At 39.1% G+C, this 20,668-nt stretch overlaps 1 protein-coding gene across 8 annotated transcripts; it reads left to right on the forward strand.

The window, feature by feature from the left end:
- Window positions 1–2,542: 2,542 nt before the first annotated feature.
- Window positions 2,543–6,632, forward strand: LOC110894999. Of its 8 annotated transcripts, none has more exons than XR_002566826.2 (11): window positions 2,543–2,783; window positions 2,979–3,076; window positions 3,383–3,573; window positions 3,683–3,790; window positions 3,872–4,026; window positions 4,188–4,418; window positions 5,109–5,231; window positions 5,442–5,622; window positions 5,706–5,753; window positions 5,975–6,144; window positions 6,381–6,632. XR_002566826.2 is itself a non-coding variant. In XM_035980545.1 (8 exons), exons 5-8 carry the CDS (start codon window positions 3,980–3,982, stop codon window positions 5,553–5,555), a joined length of 447 nt encoding a protein of 148 aa, XP_035836438.1. In that variant the 5' UTR covers window positions 2,571–2,783; window positions 2,979–3,076; window positions 3,383–3,573; window positions 3,683–3,790; window positions 3,872–3,979; the 3' UTR covers window positions 5,556–5,602. The 8 variants fall into 8 exon arrangements, 1 of the variants encoding a protein (XP_035836438.1); XR_004874097.1 differs by having other exon boundaries at window positions 2,544–2,783; window positions 4,188–4,350; window positions 5,947–6,144; XR_004874098.1 differs by having other exon boundaries at window positions 2,545–2,783; window positions 4,188–4,350; window positions 5,442–5,594; window positions 5,947–6,144.
- The last annotated feature ends 14,036 nt before the right edge of the window (window positions 6,633–20,668 follow it).

Raw genomic sequence — 20,668 nt, forward strand, 5'->3', positions numbered from 1 at the left:
TCAACCCTTGAAGCTGCTATTCGTATAGCCTCTCAACTCACTGAAAATCATGTCAAGGCAGGGACCTCTAGAGAAAAGGAGACAAAAGTTCAGCTGACAAGACCTCAGAGTACCCAAAAGAAATAAAGAAACCCAAACCTGAGTCATCCTCTCATTTCAATTCCAAAAGGAAGTGAAACGGTAAAAACTACGTACTAACCTCAACCAACTCACCCATACAAGTCGCACCCATTACCCAAGTTGCACCCGACACTGCTTACCCAAACAAGAAACCCTACACTGGTCCTCACCCCCAATGCAACCACTGTCACTATCACCATCAACCCAATGTCCTTTGCCGACAGTGCACCCGCTGTGGACGTTATGGCCATTTGGTCAACACTTGTTGTGCTACCTAAAACCAAGATCCACTGCTTGCTCAGAACATGATCCAAACCTATCATCAGCCAAACTACCCCATGGTGCCTTATGTTAGAGCTTGCTTCAACTATGGAGATTCCACCCATTTTAGAAACTCATGTCCTAGATAGGTTAACACCATCAATGCTCAAGCTCAAGCTAACCCAGTTAACCAAACAAATCAAGCAAACCCAACAAATACGCTAGCAAGGGGTAGAGCTTTCAACATCAATGCAAATCATTGTTTACTCGTACAATTGTCATATACTATTTATTTCGTTTTACATCAACGATATTTTATGTTATTACCATTTCATGTCATCATGTATCACGTTTGACCTCTTCTCATAATTTAGGGGATGTGGGTATCGCCTCACTTTTCATAGGTTGGCCCCTTCCTCATACCACGAGATGTAGGAACTGTCATTATTTAGTCTCGCCTTTTTGGGCTCGAGACTCAAGTATTGGTTGTTTGTGGTTTGGTTAGTAGGTTTTTTGGTCGAGTCATCACATAGAACCAATCATGACTCGATAATGAAGTCGATGAAAATTTGATAAGGACATGGTGGATACGCCGCTGGTACTTCCTATATATAAATGTTCTTGTCAAATGAACAAAAGCATCATTAGCCTAGTCATGAGAAGTTTTGTGTAAGTATTGTCAATCATGATTCGAATAACGATGTGGATAAAAGTTTGGTAGAGACATGGTGGATACGCTGCTGATACTTCCTATATATAAGTGTATCTGACAAATTTTCAAAAGCAGCGTAAAAAAAAATCATGAGAGTTTATGTGTTAGTTTTGTTATGTGGTTGATGATTTCATTTTTGAGGTTTTCGTATTTAACTTTATCATTATGGCGCTTTGTTATCCTCAAATCTCATATTGTGAGACAAATTCCAGTAGACATCCTGAGTATGTGTTACGACTCAGTAGCAAACCCCCTAATCATGTTACAAGTCATTTATGTGCCATGACACTTTTCACTTTCGCGCCTCTGGCATTAAAAAACGATTCCTTCGCTCGGGTATCCAACCCTTACTAGGAACGCTACCACCTCAATTAAACCTAAACCTTACCTTTGTTATATCTTAATTTGAGCATACCCTCGGCACCTCTAAGACTCTTGTTACCTGGCACACTTAAGACCTAATCTGATTCCAAGACACCTAGTGCTAATACAAACCGCTTACGGTTTCCTCCTAATTTCGGGACAAAATTCCTAAAAGTAGGGAAGATTGGTCATAATTAGGCATAATATAGAAACTTGTATGAAAACTCGGATTCTGATTATGATCATGTAGTAAAACCTCAGAGAAATATCCTACATTATAATACGATCAAAATACTACTTAAATTATGTAGCTAACTATGCTAAATCGGGTCAGAATCGAAAGTCAAAGTAGAAGTCAAACTGCTCGACTTTCGGTTGCGAACCGACCCTAAAATTGGAAATGACGAGCCGAACATGTTCATACATGTTCTAATATTAATTACTAACTGATTACGTGTCAAAAATATGGCTTATAACATCTATAAGATCAATTTATAAAGTTTACGAAAAACTGCCATTTGACTTTTTAATTAATATAACTTTGACCCGTCATTTGACCTAGTTAACGTGATTTTCAGGAGGTGCCCTTTTGAGGGATTATCACCTACCTAATTACTATCACGTACCCATGTTTGATTCGAACAATGGCTGGACCATAATGGTCTAAACCGAAAGTCAAAGAAAAACTCAATTTGCTTGACTTTCGGCTTAATAAAAGCCTATAAACTGAAAGAACAAAGATGGAGCACTTACAAGTGGTCCAAGAGAATGAATATAACTAAGAGGGAAGTTCCTATAATGCCAGAAACTTCCAGAGATAGAGAAAGAAGGATTTGAAGATGAGGTGCAAGTTTAAAAGTTTGATTATGCACCTTTCTATACTATCTATTAAGGGAGATTAGATGATGACCTCAAATTGCCTACGTGTCAACTTCTTAGCTATACCACATAGTCCAAGGTGATGTCATAATTCATGATTTATAAAATGTTAATAAATCACAATTTAAAATGGAAAAATCTAAAAATCATCTCAATAAAAAGCGGGTGTTTTAAATTTCAAATTCAAATAACTTAATATAATCTCTCTCAAAATCTAAAAATCATCTCTCTCTCTCATATGCTCTCTTGCTCTCTCACTAGATGGTGATTCAACCAGATGCAGATTATACTACGAGCTCTCTAAAAATCATCTCTCTCAAATGCTCTCTTTCTCATGTAAACACTAATTTTTGTTTTGTAGGTTTTGAACAAGATAAAGGTTTGGACTACGGTATTCAACTCCGGTTCCGATTCAGATAATGGTGATTCAACTCCGGTTCCGATTCAGGTTTGGACTACATACCTTTCACCTTCATCTCATCCGATTCAGATAATGGTGTTTGGCTGGGGCTCTCTTTCTCATGTAACCAGTCATTTTAGGGTTTTTTATTTCTGAATCTTTTTTATCATGAACCACAATCGAATCACTATATTTATGCTTCAAAAGCTGTAGTTCAGCTCTAATTCTGCAATTAATTCGCAGTTTATTCTCCTAAAGAAGCTTATGAAGTTGTTTCTAGTGACTCATTGGACTTCGATTCTTGGGTTTCACTCATTTCAGAGGTTGAGAAAACTTACTCGGTGAGCTTCTTTGCATTATTGCATATAGTTAGATATTTTGTATATACTTTTAATCTTCCTTGTAGTTCTTATTAAGAATCATATTTTTATAAAAACGATAGCTTGATAGAGCAAAATCGGATACAGGGTCTCATTGTCATAAGAGGCAGTAGCGAGAGTAATGATAATATATGGATTAGCTTGTTGAGATGAACATTGGTACAGGAAGTGGACCAAATCGGTTTATAAATGAGCGCTACTGAACTAGAAAATTATTTATGAACTATGTGGAAATGGTGCTATTAGGAGTTATTTATGAACTCGCAGGTTCTGGTGCAAACGGTGCTATTATATATTATAAAGCAGAACCAGATAGCTGTAGTGTTGTGGATAAACAGAAACTCTTCCTACTAGACAGTGGGGCTCAGTATCTTGACGGAACAACTGATATAACACGTACAGTACATTTTGGTGAACCTTCTGAACGACAAAAAGAATGCTTCACCCGAGTTCTTCAGGTGAAAATCTTCTTACTTTAAATCTTCTGAAATCTGAAGTATTATTAATCAATTTCAACATTAAAATGGTCTTTTTGATCAGGCAGTTATGTATGTAAAATAATTGCAGGGTCATATACCTCTTGATCAAGCAGTGTTTCCAGAAAATACTCCAGGTTTTGTCCTGGATGCATTTGGCGTGCTTCCCTATGGAAAGTTGGACTTGATTACCGTCATGGTAATTTTCTTCTCTTTTTCCACATGATACGATGGGATGCATGCATTCATTACCAATAAATTTGCTTCTCTAATGTATTAGGAACTGGGCATGGAGTTGGAGCCGCATTAAATGTTCACGAAGGTCCACAGAGTATTAGCTTTCGATTTGGCAATATGACTCCCTTGCTTAAAGGCATGATCATCAGCAATGAACCAGGCTATTATGAGGACCATGCCTTTGGTATTCGAATTGAGGTATTATTTGACCAATTTAGGGTGTTAATATCTTGTAGGGTGCCACAAAGATGGTATTAGTTTTAGAATATTAGACTTTGTTTAAGCTTATGTTAATTTTAACCAAAAATATCTTCAGGAAATATAAATAATGTTTGATGAATTTGACATACGTCATGCAGAATCTTCTATTTGTCAAAGAGGTCAACACTCCTAATCGTCATGCAGGCAACGTTTGAAGGCAGTTCGGGTGGCGGGTATTCGAGAACAGGAGTTAAAGATGAAGCTAGGAGAAGGTATGCTCGCCGGCTGCGGGAGGAGTTAGAAGAAGATATGGAGAGAGTGGTGTGTATCTATCTCTATATATGTTTTATGCTATTATGACATTCTGGTGTGAAATCGATTCTTCACTGGTAAAGAAAGTTCTTTAATTTCTTGATTTCTGAATTTGGTTTTGGTTTGTTTAGGGTTTTAAATCAAGATTCTTTATTGGTTTCTCAAGATTTTCTTGGGCTTTTGAATGGTTTTGAATTTGATCATTGGTTATGTGATTTAGGGTTTAATCAAGGCTCATGTTTGCTCATTGTTGATGCAAGTTATCAACATCTAATGTGTCTTTTTCTTTTAGTCAAAAAGTTTGCTTCACCAAAAGATGTAGGGTTTTAGTCAAGATTCCTTATTATTATCAAGATTCTTTTTTTTTTTTTGGTTTCTTGAACTTTTTTTTTTCTGGTTTTGGCATTTGGGTTCATTTTCTCATTGCATATGTTTTTGCTGCAAATGGTTGGTGTGCAATTGAGGTGTTTATACTTTGACTGTTACAGTCAAACTGGTTATTTTATTCACATAACATGTGTTTTTACCTGAAATTCAAATGTAAAAAACTTTGTTCATAGGTTCATTTTCATAAATTTTTTATTGGAGGATTTCTTTTTCTCCAAATGAAAGCAAAACACTGTTGAATTCTAGATTATAACAGTCACCAGTTTGACCATAATAGTCAAGAAGTTCTTTCACTGCCGATAGAAGAACTTGATATGTGTGTTATCTGTATTTGCATTAATTCACTGCCAATAGCAGAACTTAATATGTAATTATAACAGGCTACTGGAAGTAACTTGTTTATCACTCCACAGCAGCTTCCAAAACTTAGTGTGGGGCCCGGAAAATTGCTGGTCAGTTCAAGACGTTTTCACACCCGAAGATTACTATCAAGTCGAACCAGGGTATGATTTCGGTCCACTTAATTTCCCCACTTTTACATCAAGATACTTTTTAGCTAAAATGACTCATTTGTCCATTTTTCGTCGCTACAACTTATTAATGCTATCAATTTTGGTGTAAAATATTTCGTTACTTTGTCTTTATTAAAGGGTTTAAGTGACATTTGATCAAGTTGAAAAACCTTGAGCTTAACTTGGTGCATTTGTTCTCAGGCCAAGCATGATCACACGGTCATGACTGGTGACCTTTTCGCAACGAAAAACATCAAATCAGACATGAAAAGTTTAAAAATTTTGGATCTAGATCCTGGTTTAGAACCGACATGAAAAGAAAAACGTGAAGGGGCCCGAGAGTTGGAGAAACAGGTATACACTCAACGTTATTCACATTGCTGTAAGTGGCACCATTCCTTCAAATTACAATCTGTTTCATAGGTCCATTTTTAGGAATTTAATAACATTTTTTTTTGTTCATAGGCTTCGGAACTTAACAAAGCTTTGAGAGTTCGTTTACTGAGACGCCCTGTATGTGCTTTAATAATACTTTACTAACAGCTATTTTTTCATCTAATTAACCCATTTGTTGGTAAACATGTCGAATTTGCCACTTCATCCAGCGATTATACTTTTAAAATCAACAGATGTCTTACATTCTCTAAAATTTTAACGATAACGGTCTCTGATTTTTTAATTAATGTTTGGTTGATTATATATACAGCTGAATTTATTTTATATTTCCTTAAAAGTCTCGGGCAAAACCAGCTCAAACACGTGGAAAGAAAGCATGGCTGGAAGATGATGCGGTCCCTAAGGAAGATGACACATCTACATCAAAGCAACATTCACTGAATGAGAAACATGTAGATGACACTTGTCAGCAATCTAGCAATCTGATCTCCTGTCATATGAACATGTAGTAAGTCCCTTTTATTTTAATCGAAAGCTTGATGCTTCATTTTTGTGTACTTTTTTGGTATTTTAGGTGTGGGGAGGGGAACCACGAAAGTAGTTTTCTCGATTTTTTCATGATATATGTTTTTTTTTTTGGTTTCAAAGAGTATGTTTGTCATCTTTCATTTTCTTGCAATATATTTTACTAAAAAAGCCGTTGGATGGTATCATACTACTTGATACTCTTTTATCGAAATGTAGGTATTACCCTTTTGACCCAAAACCAAACCTATATCAAATGTGTCAAAAGTAGCTGGATGTTTGAGTATAATACAGATTTTGCTGAACGAGTGTTTGTCGATTCTCGGGGTTGAGAAGGGGAGTATTGAGAAGTGCAGAAGTTTGAGTGGAAAATACTGGATGAGAAGATGAAGAAGTAGATACTTTTAGTTATTATGTGAATTTCCATATACACTTTCTTGATACATTATTTTTGGGTTTATGTTGCTTGAATGATTTGTAATCCTTGTAATGTTCATTATATTTTGAAGGCACCCGGATACTAGCAGGCAAAGTGGGGCCATTAACTTAGTGTTGGTGCACTTGTGTCTGTACTTTGTCTGTATTCGGTCTGATATAAACGATGTCCTGATTTGTATTGTAAGTTGACCAAGTCAACCATCCTCCGGTGTGACTTGGACAACAGTTGAAAGATGTTCTGATCGAAGGATAGCCTCGAAGGATACACCTGATCCTTCGAGGTGATCGAAAGATATGGTTCGACCATGGTTCGACCATTAGACCTCGAAGGATGATCCTTCGAGGTCCATGCTGATCTTTCGTGTAACATGTGGTCGACAGATGATCCTTCGGACCATCTGTCGAATCCTTCGAGCAGACCTGCTGAGCTGAGTATATATACCCATGCATGTGTTGAGTGTGAGTGAGTTCTGAAGTTCTGCCATTTGCACCGAGAGATAGAGAGTGTTGAGAGCATTCTGTCCAGAACTCACTCACACACTTAGAGAGTTTATAGAACACTTCTGTAAACATTGAGCTTGTAACCGAAACCCTCATTGCATTAATACGACTAGTGTTAATCGGTGAATCTTTGTGTGTTTGTTTCTCTACTTGCTACTAACTCGGTTTGCTTGCTAGCTTGGATTCCGCACTCGCTAGTAGGTTTGTATAACAAGGTTTAGGTTCGTAATCCTCCGCGAAACAGGGACCTACAAGTGGTATCAGAGCTTGGCTCTTTACCTTGTTTAAAACCGGGTTTTTACAAGTTGTGGTGTGTTGAAACACTTGGTTTTGCACCTGTTTTTACTTGTTTTCTTGCTTTTTCTTTGAGTAAAAACGTGTCTAAACTAACCGGGAGTGTTTAAAGTGGGGTTGGGTAACTTGAAAAATTGTTTTAAGTGATTTTGAATTTTCCGGCTATATTCCGGTTTAAAATTCCGGTGACTGGTGTTGAAGATAGGGTTGTCATTTTTGGCAAACTTTCAAAGTTGGTGGTGATAGGACAGCCTGCCCATACCTCTTTGCCGAAAGTTGACCTTACCAACCTGTCACCTTTTCACCAACCTTTCACATCAAAGTCAGTTGTGTCAGAACCTATCGAAAGATATCTTTCGACATCGAAAGATCATCCTTCGATATCTTTCGATCAAGGAGGGCTCGAAAGATTTATATCCTTCGACCCATCCCTTGAAGTCTGAAACATATCCTTCGAGAAAGGAATCTTTTCGAAAGACTAGTGTCCGAAAGATTAGGATCATTCGTATTGGTGAATCTTTCGAGACTTGTTGATCGAAAGATAAGGATTTAACACGAAAGATAAGGATCTTTCAAAAGGGAATCCTTCGTGTTCTTGAGTCTTTCGAGATCATTGTTCGAGAGTCAACAGTAATCCTTCGAGTACTGTTGATCCTTCGAACAAGATTATATCTTTCGATTGTGATCTGTTTATTGTTAACAATTTTCTGTGATTTTAGATCTTTCGACCAGGATCTTTCGGTTGTGTATCTTTCGGATCTTTCTTACTTAGCATTTATTTTGCTTATCTATCATGAATCCGAGTTGGTGGGGAACTCCGGCTCCAGACAATGGTGAATATACAAGATCAAATGTCACTCCTTCATGGTGGGGTACATCGGCTCCAGACGATGGAAAATACACGAATACCAGGTCATCTCCTTTATGGGCCGAGTCGCCGGTATCGACATCTTCTCAGGGAAATCAATGGGCTTTGGTATCGAATCAAACTCCGAGCATTCAAAGTATTCTACTAAGCGAAAGTGAATCAGGAAGTTTGAATCGACCTCCAAAGTTGATGCATTTGAATGAATATCCAGGATGGGTTGAGAGATTTAAAACATATGTTCTTGGTCAAAATACGGAACTGTGGATACGTTTCACCACAGATTTCGATCAAGCCATAGAGGTTGCTGCTTCAGATTCTACTACGTTTGCTGATCTTCCAGAAGATAAAAAGAAAACCTATGATCTGGAAAAGAAGGCATACGCCATTCTCACTCAGGCGTTGAGCAAGGATATCTACCATCAGTTTGTCAGCTTCAAGACAACAAAGAAGTTATGGGATGGATTGAAAAACAGAGGAGTGGGAAATGCAGCAACACGTCAAATGCGTCATGATCTTCTCAAGAAAGAATTCGAAGGCTTCACTTGTATGGATAAGGAGTCCTTGGGAGATATGACAAGCCGATTTTATCATCTGCTTACGGAATTGGATAATTACAGTGTAGTGACAACTCAAGCTGAAGTTGTGAAGAAGTTTGCTGATGCTTTGCCTCCTCAATGGAGTAGTTTCTTGGAAATCCTGAAGTACAACGGGGTGTTGAGAACCACTAATATCAACGAATTCGTTCAACTGTTGGAAAACAAGGATCAGGAGGAAACATTGAAGGCGAAGAGAGTTCCATTGCCACAGAATCCAGAAATGTACTGTGGAACTTCCAATTCTTCGTCTGCAAGAACCGGTTCACATGCTCCACTTCAAACAGCGTTTGTCACAAGCACAGATTGTTTTGGCAATCCAATACAAGTTCCTGTTAAGCCACCTCCCACCACAGACATGTATGGAAATCCAATCCAACCACCTCCACCTCCTCCTGCTCAACAACAACAACATGCATGTTATGGAGGAACATCATCTGCTGGTCAACAATCAAAGTCAAGTACAGTACAGCTCGACACGTCAAGCTTCTCTAAAATCAGTGTAGAAGTGGCTAAGGAACACATGGAGCTGCTTAACACTGTAGTGAGCGCGTACTGTGGGTTGATAGAAGGTCAGATTGGCAACATTAATCTGACACAAGAAGATTACAGGCAGATTGATAAAGAGGAGATGGACTTGATGGACATCAAGTGGGCCTTTGCGAGTGCTGTGAGAAGAGCAAAGGATTGGATGGAGAGTACTGGAAGAACCAGCTTGGAAAGTAAGCGAGATACCAAGTATGGGTTCGATAAGCAGGCCGTTAAATGCTTCAACTGTGGTGAACGGGGTCACTTTAAACGGGAATGTACAAAGCCAGCCCAGCACGGGAATCAAAATCCCTTCAGAAACCAAGGCAATCGGCAGAACAGAAACAATGATCGTACCATGGTACCCGTCAACAACCAAACCAACCGGGCACTTGCGGTTCAGGTAGATGAAGGTTGTGACTGGTCAATCCAGTTGGGTGGTGATGCTCCAGATGGAACAGCATGTTTTGCTCAGATTGTGAAGGAGCTAGTTCACACCAGTGGTGGAGAATCTTCTGCCAGTGGTGGTGAATCGTCTGAAGATGAAGACTCTTCTGGGTACAGCAGAAGTGTTGATGAAGAATCATCCAATTCTGGTGATGATCATGTGGGTGAGACATCGAATGCAGCAATCGATGCAGATATTGATGAACTCTTGGAGGAAGCTGCAGCAGAAACTCAAAGAAGATCTATTCTGGTGGATCAAGCTGCTTATACTTCGTCTTCTCTCCATTCAGCCTTTATGGCTAATGTCGACGGTTCATCAAGTCAGGTATGTGTCGATGAACCCACTGCTGTTAATTGTGATGAATGTGCTAGGATGCATGCTAGATGTGCTGAAATGGAGAAAAGTATGTCTGAGTTGCAAGGCAAACATGATGCTTTACAAGCTAGTTTGTTTGACTTGCAAGACAAACATACTACTGTGAATGAGAATCTGAGTGACTTGCAAAGTAAGCATGACGCTTTGCAAGAAAAATATGATGTGACCTTTCTCCACAATCAGAAATTGACTGTGGACCTCTCTAAATGCACAGAAGCCAACATGTTTTATGAAAACCATGAAAAAGAATTTAAGTCAGTAATTGAAACGTTAAAGAAGGATAAAACTGAACTGACTAAAATGGTTTCAAGAAAACAAACTGATATTAATTTGTATATATCTCGCCTTGAGAGTATGCAAAAAGAGATGGCTTGTGTGAAAACCGAAAGTGATGCGATCCAACTCAAGCTAGACAGTTATTTGAGTTCTAGCTATGTGTTAGATCACATCATTGACATTCAGAAGGAAAAGAGAGATGTCACATGCATAGGGTACAAGAAGTGTCCACCACCAGTGAGACATAATTATGACGCCATGCCTGATGAAGAGGACAGAGTTTTCTTTGAACCTTCTGTGCCTCTAGATGTTAAGGAGTTTGCTGCAGGACTTGGATACCAAAAGGAAGTATCCTCAGATTCAGATGTGTCAGCAGATACATTTGTGAGTGCTGAACAGAATCAAGATCCTCCAGTTGTGATTGAGGATGCTGATTCGTCTGATGATGAATCTGATGATACTGTCCCAGCAAAGTCTGATGCGGTAGTCAAAAATGAGGACATACCTCTTGAGAATCACATTCTATGTGATCCCCCTGTCAAACCCGCTAAGACTGTTGCAACTGAGTCCTCGTCTGAGAAGAAGTCGGAGAGTGTGAATTTGCTGTACACTCTAGTTGGTGATGATAAAATTTACTCAGACAAAGATTTTCCCATTAAGAATGTTAATCAATCCTTAATCTGCAAAGTCTTTGAGAATTCGACGAGTAAGTTCTTGGGAAAGGCAGGACCTAAAGTTACAGTTACACAGTGTCCTCCTATTCCAAAAGCTGAAATTCGAAAGCAATTTGGTAACAAGAAACTGCCAACAGTACCAACACAGCAAAATCACACCAAACCCAAAGGTAAAACACCGGCTCAAGCTAACAAGAAGCCGAACCAAAAGAAGAAGAAAAATGTTAACTTTGTGAAATCGACGGGAACAGACAAAATTGAAAAGTTTGAAAATCAATCTAACTTAGATTTTGTCAAGAAAGCTTTTGTCGAGAAAAGAAATGAACCAAGTAGTTCAAAACCTAGTACCTCGGGTTCACAAAGTTCAACATCATCGGCTAGACGATCACATGATTCTTCGGGGTTTGTAGAACGAAGATCATGTTTTGAGTGTGGAACCATTGGGCACATTATTAGAAACTGCCCATATCGTCATAAGCAGAAAGGAAAGGTTGATGATCCCCGTGGTAAGACTGACCGTAAGCCATCTGTTTCCACAAAACAAGATCCCCGACTTGTAAAAGAAAGGGAAAAGAAACAGAAACGGCAACAGGTCAAGAAAATTGAAAAAGCGATTAAAACCGATGTGGTTCATAAACAATCTGTTGTTGTAAAACCAGAAAATTCTAAAACTTCAAATCATCAAGAAGTTAAAATTTTAAAGAAAAACACTGGTGAAACCAAACAGACTTGGAAACCAAAAACGGTTGTTGAATCAGGGGGACCATCACAATTCACCAACCATCAAAGACAAGAAGTTATTGTCATTGATGAAAATGGAAGACCCAAGACCACAATGGCTTGGGTCCCCATCTCCAACTAATTCATTTGAGTTCATGTGCAGGGTGCTTCAGGAGGAACTATCAGTAGTCATTGGATTGTTGATAGTGGGGCATCCAGGCACATGACAGGCGACATGAAGCTTCTCTACGACGTTAAATCTATTAGAGGAGGTTATGTTGCTTTTGCTGGAGATAAAGGTGGATACATAACGGGTGAAGGAATGATATCTAACGGGATTGTCAGCTTTGACAAGATCAATTTTGTGCAACAACTTGATCACAATCTTCTTAGTGTTTCTCAAATTTGTGACAAGAAATTTTCAGTACACTTTGATGCTAATGGATGTTATGTGCTGAAACCCGGCTTCAAAATTCCAAAAGAATGGATTCTCTTGTCGGCTCCAAGGATAAATGATTTGTACGTCCTTGACATGAGCCAGGCTATTACTACGTCTGCACAAGCAACTTGTTTCGTTTCCAAAGCCACAGAAAAAGACACTATCTCTTGGCACAGACGAATGGGTCACATTCACTTACGCAAAATGAATCATTTGGTTTCAAATGAATTGGTGAATGGTGTTCCCCTCAAAAATTTCCATCTTCAAGACATCTGTGTTTCGTGCCAGAAAGGAAAGCAAACAAAGAAGAAGCACCCTACAAAGAAGATCAACACAGTGGCAGTTCCTCTTGAACGTTTGCACATGGATTTGTTCGGTCCTGTCAAGCACAAGAGTATTCGAGGTGATCAATACTGCCTCGTGGTTACTGATGATTATTCAAGATTTTCTTGGGTTGCGTTCATGGCACACAAGAGTGAAACCTTTGGTATTATCAAAAACTTAATCATTCAGATTGAGAATTTGTATAAGTTGAAGGTTAGGCGGATACGTAGCGACAATGGTACTGAATTTAAGAATCATTCCATGATGGAGTTCTGCACTTCAAAAGGTATTCTTCATGAGTTTAGTGCAGCTTATACTCCTCAACAGAATGGTGTCGCTGAACGTAAGAACCGCACATTGATCGAGACTGCTAGGACAATGTTGGTAGAGTCACAGTTACCCATTCCATTCTGGACTGAAGCTGTGGCCTCTGCATGTTACACATTGAACAGAGTCCTTACAGTCAAAAGACACAACAAGACCTGCTTTGAGCTTCTTCAAAAACGGAAACCAGATTTGTCTTATCTCGAACCGTTTGGAGCTCCATGCACAATCATCGATCCTAATGGAAAGTTTGGGGCAAGAGCAATTGATGGATACTTTCTTGGGTATGCCACCCCTAACTTACGAGTCTGGAATCTAGAGACTAAAAGGGTCGAGGAATGGTCTGAGGTCAGAGTACAAAGGCACACCTTGCCAGTCAAAAATCCGGGTCAACCTTGGATGTTTGAGTATGATGACTTCTTCAATTCGATCAATGTTGAAGCCGTTGAAGAAAATGCTGCGGCTAGGATGTTTTTCGAGAGTGACAATGCAACAGTTTCACCGGTGGTTCGTCCAATTCTTGTGAATCAAGAACCATCCTCTTCGGTGAACAACAATACTCTCAACAATGAGGATTTTCATGATGCTAACGAATTGAACGAATCTTCAGAGGATGATGAATTTCTAGATGCAGATCAAGAAGCTCCTACAACAGCAGTTCATGGTACTTCAGAGGGTACTCCTCCAGTGGAAACACATAGAACAGCTGAGACTACTGCATCATCCTCTTCGTCAATTCCGGGTCTTGAATTGGTTGTTGATCTTAATCTTAACAACCTGGGTATAAATGTTCCAGTTCCAGACAATCCAGAAACAAGGATTCATAATACCCATCCTCAACAAAACATCATTGGAAATGTGCAAAGTGGCGTACAAACAAGAAACATGTTGCGAAACAACAACAATGCAGGCTTGTATGCAGCTATTCGAGAATCCGGGCAACAAAACGACTGGTCCTTCGCGTGTTATGTCTCACAAGAAGAACCAAGAACGTGGAAAGAAGCCTTGAAAGATAATGCTTGGGTAGAAGCAATGCAGGAAGAACTGCAACAATTCCAGAAGCTGGGTGTCTGGAAACTTGTAGAGAAACCTGCTGGATACAAGAAGATTGGTACCCGTTGGGTTTTCAAATGCAAAAAGGATGACCGCGGAGTTGTTATCCGAAACAAAGCTCGTTTAGTCGTTCAGGGTTTTCGTCAGATTGAAGGGATCGACTACAACGAAGTCTATGCACCAGTGGCACGTCTCGAAGCAATTCGAATCTTTCTAGCCTATGCGTCCTTCAAAGGATTCAAGGTTTATCAGATGGACGTGAAAAGTGCATTTTTACATGGTGTGGTTGAAGAAGAGGTATATGTCGAACAGCCTCCAGGTTTTGAAGATCCTATCCATCCCGATCGGGTTTGTTTGCTCAACAAAGCTCTTTATGGTCTTCATCAAGCACCACGAGCTTGGTACGCAACCTTATCTCACTATCTGCTGGAGAACGGTTTTCGTAGAGGTCTTATCGACTGTACTCTCTTCATCAAAGAACAAGATGGAGATCTTCTTCTGGTACAGGTATACGTTGATGACATTATTTTTGGTTCTACTAATGATGTCTTGTGTAGGGAATTCGAGCGCATTATGCAGGATAAATTCGAGATGAGTGCTATGGGGGAAATGACCTTCTTCTTGGGCCTACAAGTACAACAAACGGAGTCTGGGATATTCATCCATCAGACTAAATATGTTGGTGACATCTTGAGCCGGTTCCAGATGTCTGATGCAACGCCCATTGGTACCTCATTGCCAACTAATCACGGAATTACTCCAGACTTGAAGGGAGAAGCTGTTAGCCCTTCTATCTATCGCGCCATGATCGGATCTCTCATGTACCTCACAGCATCAAGGCCAGACATAATGTACCCAACGTGCCTGCTTGCTAGATATCAAGTTAACCCGAAGGCCTCACATCTTGCTGCTGTTAAAAGGATTTTTCGTTATTTGAAGGCGTACCCTGACACCGGTCTGTGGTACCCTAGGGATAATAACTTTGAATTGGTAGCCTTCAGTGATTCTGATTTTGGCAGATGTAAAATCGACGGCAAGTCCACAACGGCTGGATGTCAGTTTTTAGGCAATCGCCTAGTCACATGGCAGTGCAAGAAGCAGACGTGTGTAGCTACATCAACATGCGAAGCTGAATACATTGCTGCCTCAAGTTGTTGCTCCCAAGTTCTTTGGATCCAACAACAGATGCGGGACTACGGTTTTGAATTCCTAACTACTCCTATTTACGTTGATAATTCTGCTGCTTTAGATATCACTAGAAATCCTGTGCAGCATTCAAAGACCAAACACATCGAAATCAAATATCACTTCATACGTGATTGCTTTGAGAAAAGGCTAATCGATGTTGTTAAGGTCCACACCGATGACCAACGTGCCGACTTATTTACCAAAGCTTTTGACAAATCAAGATTTGACTTTTTATTATTGGTAAACGGCATTAAGGTCAAGCAAGAGTAAAACCAACATCGGAAAATCATTTTTGTAAATACCTTTGTGTTTTTAAATTTATCTTAGTTTGTTGATTTTAGGGGGAGTAAATCCAAAAATCGGAAAATCCAAAAACATCGAAAAATTCAAAAACACAAAAACAATAGAAAAACAAAAATGAGTTTCCTGGCGAGCAAAAGAGAAAATGATAGTACATCAGTGGTCTATCCAAACCTCTTTAAACCTTAAATGAAAAACGATAAGCAGCTCTATATAAGATGTATCGGTAGGCTCACAATCATTTTAAAGTGTGCAGGGTGATATAAATCTTAATCGACTGAAGATCAGGTGGGAACCATTCATTGGCATATGGTCTTAGTACCGAAATTTCGTTTGATAGATTGCCGAGGTTCTGAGATATTCGGTCTTTATGCTGCTTATCATCTGGGTATCATGGTTGTATCTTTTACCGAAAAATAACGGGGACGCAAGTCTAGATCTTCCATGATACTATACATACGTGTACATATTACATACTGCATTCGACCTCAATAAGTGATAAACAATCACATGTCCAAATCAAATAAGTGATAAAATATCACATTTCTCCGGGTGTCAAGTTCGTCTCTCTGCTGTACGGAAGTACTGACCTGTTCACGGACTTGCACCTGTGCCCTCATGCATACGAAAATCAAGTTCCTCATCAATAAGTGATTATATCACAAAGGACTTGTTTTCAAATCAAAATAAGTGAGTATCTCACAATTTTATACGGTCAAACAGATGATAATCGGTATACTCACCGGTAAGATGAACACTCGTGCATACCTTGATACGGGAATGTGTCGTGATGTGGATGAACACCGGTCGGTAAGTATAAATCATACCTTAACGTATCCCCTCGCCATGATTACATCTGATAAGTTGAGCTTAAGTGGACAACAATACCGATAATTGTTATAGGATGCTTATCTTAATATTAACTAACTGAACAACAAGAGTGTTTTGGCATGACCGTACACTGATATGATTCTCTTACCCTCGAAACTCGCAAAAAGAATGTTTGTATATATTTATTTATTTACTGCTTAACTTTTATTGTTTTTCTTTTAAACAGTTTCGTCGTTTGGTGCATATCAGCACGACATTAGCGGTGATGTCGTTTGATAACACTCAAAGGATTTTAAATTGTTGTCTTTTAATTTCAAAAATACCAAAAAGATTTTAGGATTGTTTTAATATAAATTTTATAAAAGCCAAAAAGATTTTATTTCTGCTTTATTTTCGATCGTACGATGTTGGAGCTCAAGTCTTCGTTACCTGAAACCTGACTGAAAACCGAACTGACTAAATCTTCATAAACGGTCAAAATTTGCAGATTTTGAAAGTTAGAATTTAAAATTGATAAATTTATTAAACTTTCAAACTGTCGGACGGTGTTTGATTTTGACATGGTCACTCGTGTGTCATTTGTTTATACTATTCCAAGCAGTTGTTCTCATTACGCGTTTAGATTTCTTGCATGTGCAGATTCTAAAGGCTAGGAGAACATGGTCGATGACAAGCCTTGGAATGAAGACACGACGAGAAGGCGCTCAAAAGATGAAGATGATCGAGTTGCCGCTGGCCATCATCAACACCACAAGGATCTCACTTCATAAAGATAAAGTCTTTTCACGAGCATAACTCAAGGGGGAGCTTATGTTAAGGGGGAGTTTGTCAACACACTTCCTACATGATACGGGTAGTTTGTTGATACACTCTCTACTTTCAAGACGTGAAGACTTTGAAGATCCTCCGACATTGAAGACATGATAGGACATCAGAGTCTTGAAGACTTGAAGACCAAAGACCGTCGAAGTTCAAGACGAGTCTACACTTTTAGAAGAACAAGACAAAGATTAGAGATCAAAGACAAAGCTACAGCCAAGGGGGAGTTTGTTGGTGCACTTGTGTCTGTACTTTGTCTGTATTCGGTCTGATATAAACGATGTCCTGATTTGTATTGTAAGTTGACCAAGTCAACCATCCTCCGGTGTGACTTGGACAACAGTTGAAAGATGTTCTGATCGAAGGATAGCCTCGAAGGATACACCTGATCCTTCGAGGTGATCGAAAGATATGGTTCGACCATGGTTCGACCATTAGACCTCGAAGGATGATCCTTCGAGGTCCATGCTGATCTTTCGTGTAACATGTGGTCGACAGATGATCCTTCGGACCATCTGTCGAATCCTTCGAGCAGACCTGCTGAGCTGAGTATATATACCCATGCATGTGTTGAGTGTGAGTGAGTTCTGAAGTTCTGCCATTTGCACCGAGAGATAGAGAGTGTTGAGAGCATTCTGTCCAGAACTCACTCACACACTTAGAGAGTTTATAGAACACTTCTGTAAACATTGAGCTTGTAACCGAAACCCTCATTGCATTAATACGACTAGTGTTAATCGGTGAATCTTTGTGTGTTTGTTTCTCTACTTGCTACTAACTCGGTTTGCTTGCTAGCTTGGATTCCGCACTCGCTAGTAGGTTTGTATAACAAGGTTTAGGTTCGTAATCCTCCGCGAAACAGGGACCTACACTTAGACATTTTGAAGGACCAATGGAGCCCAACAATAGCATAAATAAACAGCAGATGTTGCTTAACCGGTCATCATCGTCTATAATTTCATTGTTAGCAACAACTTCAAAAACCAAGCACAACCAAAGAACCTATAAAATGCAACATGTTGCTTAACCGGTCATCATCTTCATCGACCCATCGCCTTCATCGCCATTGATATCTAGGCCCTATAAAATGCAACATATGCTCTATTTAAAAAAAAAAAAACGTTTCATTTTTACAAATTACAATTATGCGAACCGATTGAATGTATAAATAGATAGGATGAACGGTGCAATGGATTTTGTAATTTGGTGCTTCAATTTGTGAATTTAGTTGAAAGGGATGTATTTGGAATACTCATTGGCAATCTTAGTAGACAAAATCTTCAATAACAGGTTATTCATGTGTAAAATTTTTAGAAATTCCATTCCCTTGTATATGATAGAGAGTTTTAAGTTGATGAACACATGAATTAGGAGGAGTAATTTCAATTATGAAATTCCTAATGTAGGTAAGCTTAAATTTTGTTGGTCGATAGACTATAACTTCAAAGCAGACTCGAAATCTTCTATCTTTTAAGATAATCAATTTAGTACGTTAGAGTAACATTGGGTATGTTTTGTGATTTTGGTTTATCAATATAAACTAATATATTAACTGAACAAATGATATATTATAACATGTTTTTTAGTATTTGATTTCGATCGTTATTAAATATACCCGTGTGTTCACACGGGTGTTACTACTAGTTTATAGTTGAGGGACATGTTTTGAGATGATGACAGGTGTTGGAACACATTTAAGATCAATACAAGCGTGTCCTAACGTGCCAAGACCAGCTCAGAAGCTCAGAGATTCGATTATGTGGCACATGATGCGTGTGCAGCGTTATATACTTTTATTGATATTTTAAGCCCTTTTTAACACATTAGTCAAGTTTTCAATTTATAAAACATGATATTCTACTAACACTAAACACACATATGGGTAAGTGCACCCATCGTGAGCGTAGTATAGCGTTGGTAAGATACCGAGGTCGTCCAAGGACACAAGAGCTTTTAGTACCGGTTTATCCTCAACGTCTAATCAAATCAAAAGTTTTAGAAAAGGTTTTAAACATGAAAAATAAAAACTAAAAATGCTGAAAAATAAAAATAAAAGAAAAACAGATAGACAAGATGAATCACTTGGATCCGACTCGCCTTTAATGTAACATTTGATGATTTCCACACTTTTGCACTTTTTAAGAGATTATCTTAGTTATAGTAGTAGGCCCCTCTTTTGAAGGTGATGTTACCCTCAACCCAGTGGTTTGAGTCAGCAGGGATACAATCCCAAAGGGTTGGAATATTGAAAGATAATTAATTAAGTTATTAATGCGTAATGTGGTAGGCCCCTCTTTTGAAGGCGACGTTACCCTCGGCTAAGTGGTTTGAGTCAGCAGGGATACAATCCCAAGTAGCCGGGTTAATGTATTAATAGTAGTTTACATATGAGGGGATCAAGCCATTTGCACCCCCGCCATCCAATACCAGTGGGTATTGAAGGAGGTCCTAGTAAGCTTGACCCAGGTCCTTGCAGGATCTATACACTGAACAAGGCAAGAACCTTACCAAACCATTCCCTTAACCCCCGACCAGGTAGCCAACATATATCTATATAGACCGTAGAGATATAAATTGTGAAAATCTTTTATTTTATATAGACAATAAAATAACGCCAAGACACCACGTACAAATGATAAGGAAGTTTCACCTTCAACATAAGAAACTAGTTATTAAAGTCATTAATATAAAACCAAATAAAAAAGTGCGAAAAGATTAAAAATCAAAAGTATTACATTAAATGCTTGTCTTCACCAAGTGATGTAAGAGATTTAGGCAAACATGGCCTTTGATTGTCAAGAACTCTTACTATCAATCTTGGATCCCGAGACTACTACACACACTTTAAGGTGGATGATGAATGATGGTGGTGGATGTGGGTGTTGTAGTGGTGGTGGAGTGGTGGTGAAGTGGGAGAGAGGTGGTTTGCCAAGGGATGCCTTTGAAGTGAACCAAGCACCCCTATTTATAGCCTGTATAGAAGCCCGGACACGCCCCCGTGGCCATCCACTTTCTCTTTCTTGATTAATTGCAATTGTCTGCATTAGGCTCCACACGCCCCCGTGTGTAGAAGCGTATCTGTACTATCAAGATTTGCAAGATTCTGTGAATCTTAGCGTTGACCATGGCCCGTGTTAAGCTGGGTATGCCCCCGTGCTGGGAATAGAAGCTTCTACAAGTTTGTCATTTTCTGCAGACACCTGGCCACGCCCCCGTGTCCGCTGGGCACGGGGCCGTGGTCAGCCTTCTGTTTCTTGTTTTTGCTTGGGAAGATGCTGTCGAGGGGTCAGGCATGCCACGTCTATTCCTTTTCTTTGTATTTATGTTAGATTTTGCTGCATATTTGTTCCTTTTGTTCATTTAAGCTCATTTGGTCCTGAAAATACAAAAGGAAGACAAAAGCACACTTTTCCAACATTAGTACTAATAAATGGTTAGTTTTATGCCTCATTTGATGTAATTTATATGTTGCATTATACACATATCAGCACACATGCATGTTTGCTTGATGCCC

This window comes from Helianthus annuus, chromosome 12 (genome assembly GCF_002127325.2).
Source record: "Helianthus annuus cultivar XRQ/B chromosome 12, HanXRQr2.0-SUNRISE, whole genome shotgun sequence".
Taxonomy (NCBI): Eukaryota; Viridiplantae; Streptophyta; class Magnoliopsida; order Asterales; family Asteraceae; genus Helianthus; species Helianthus annuus.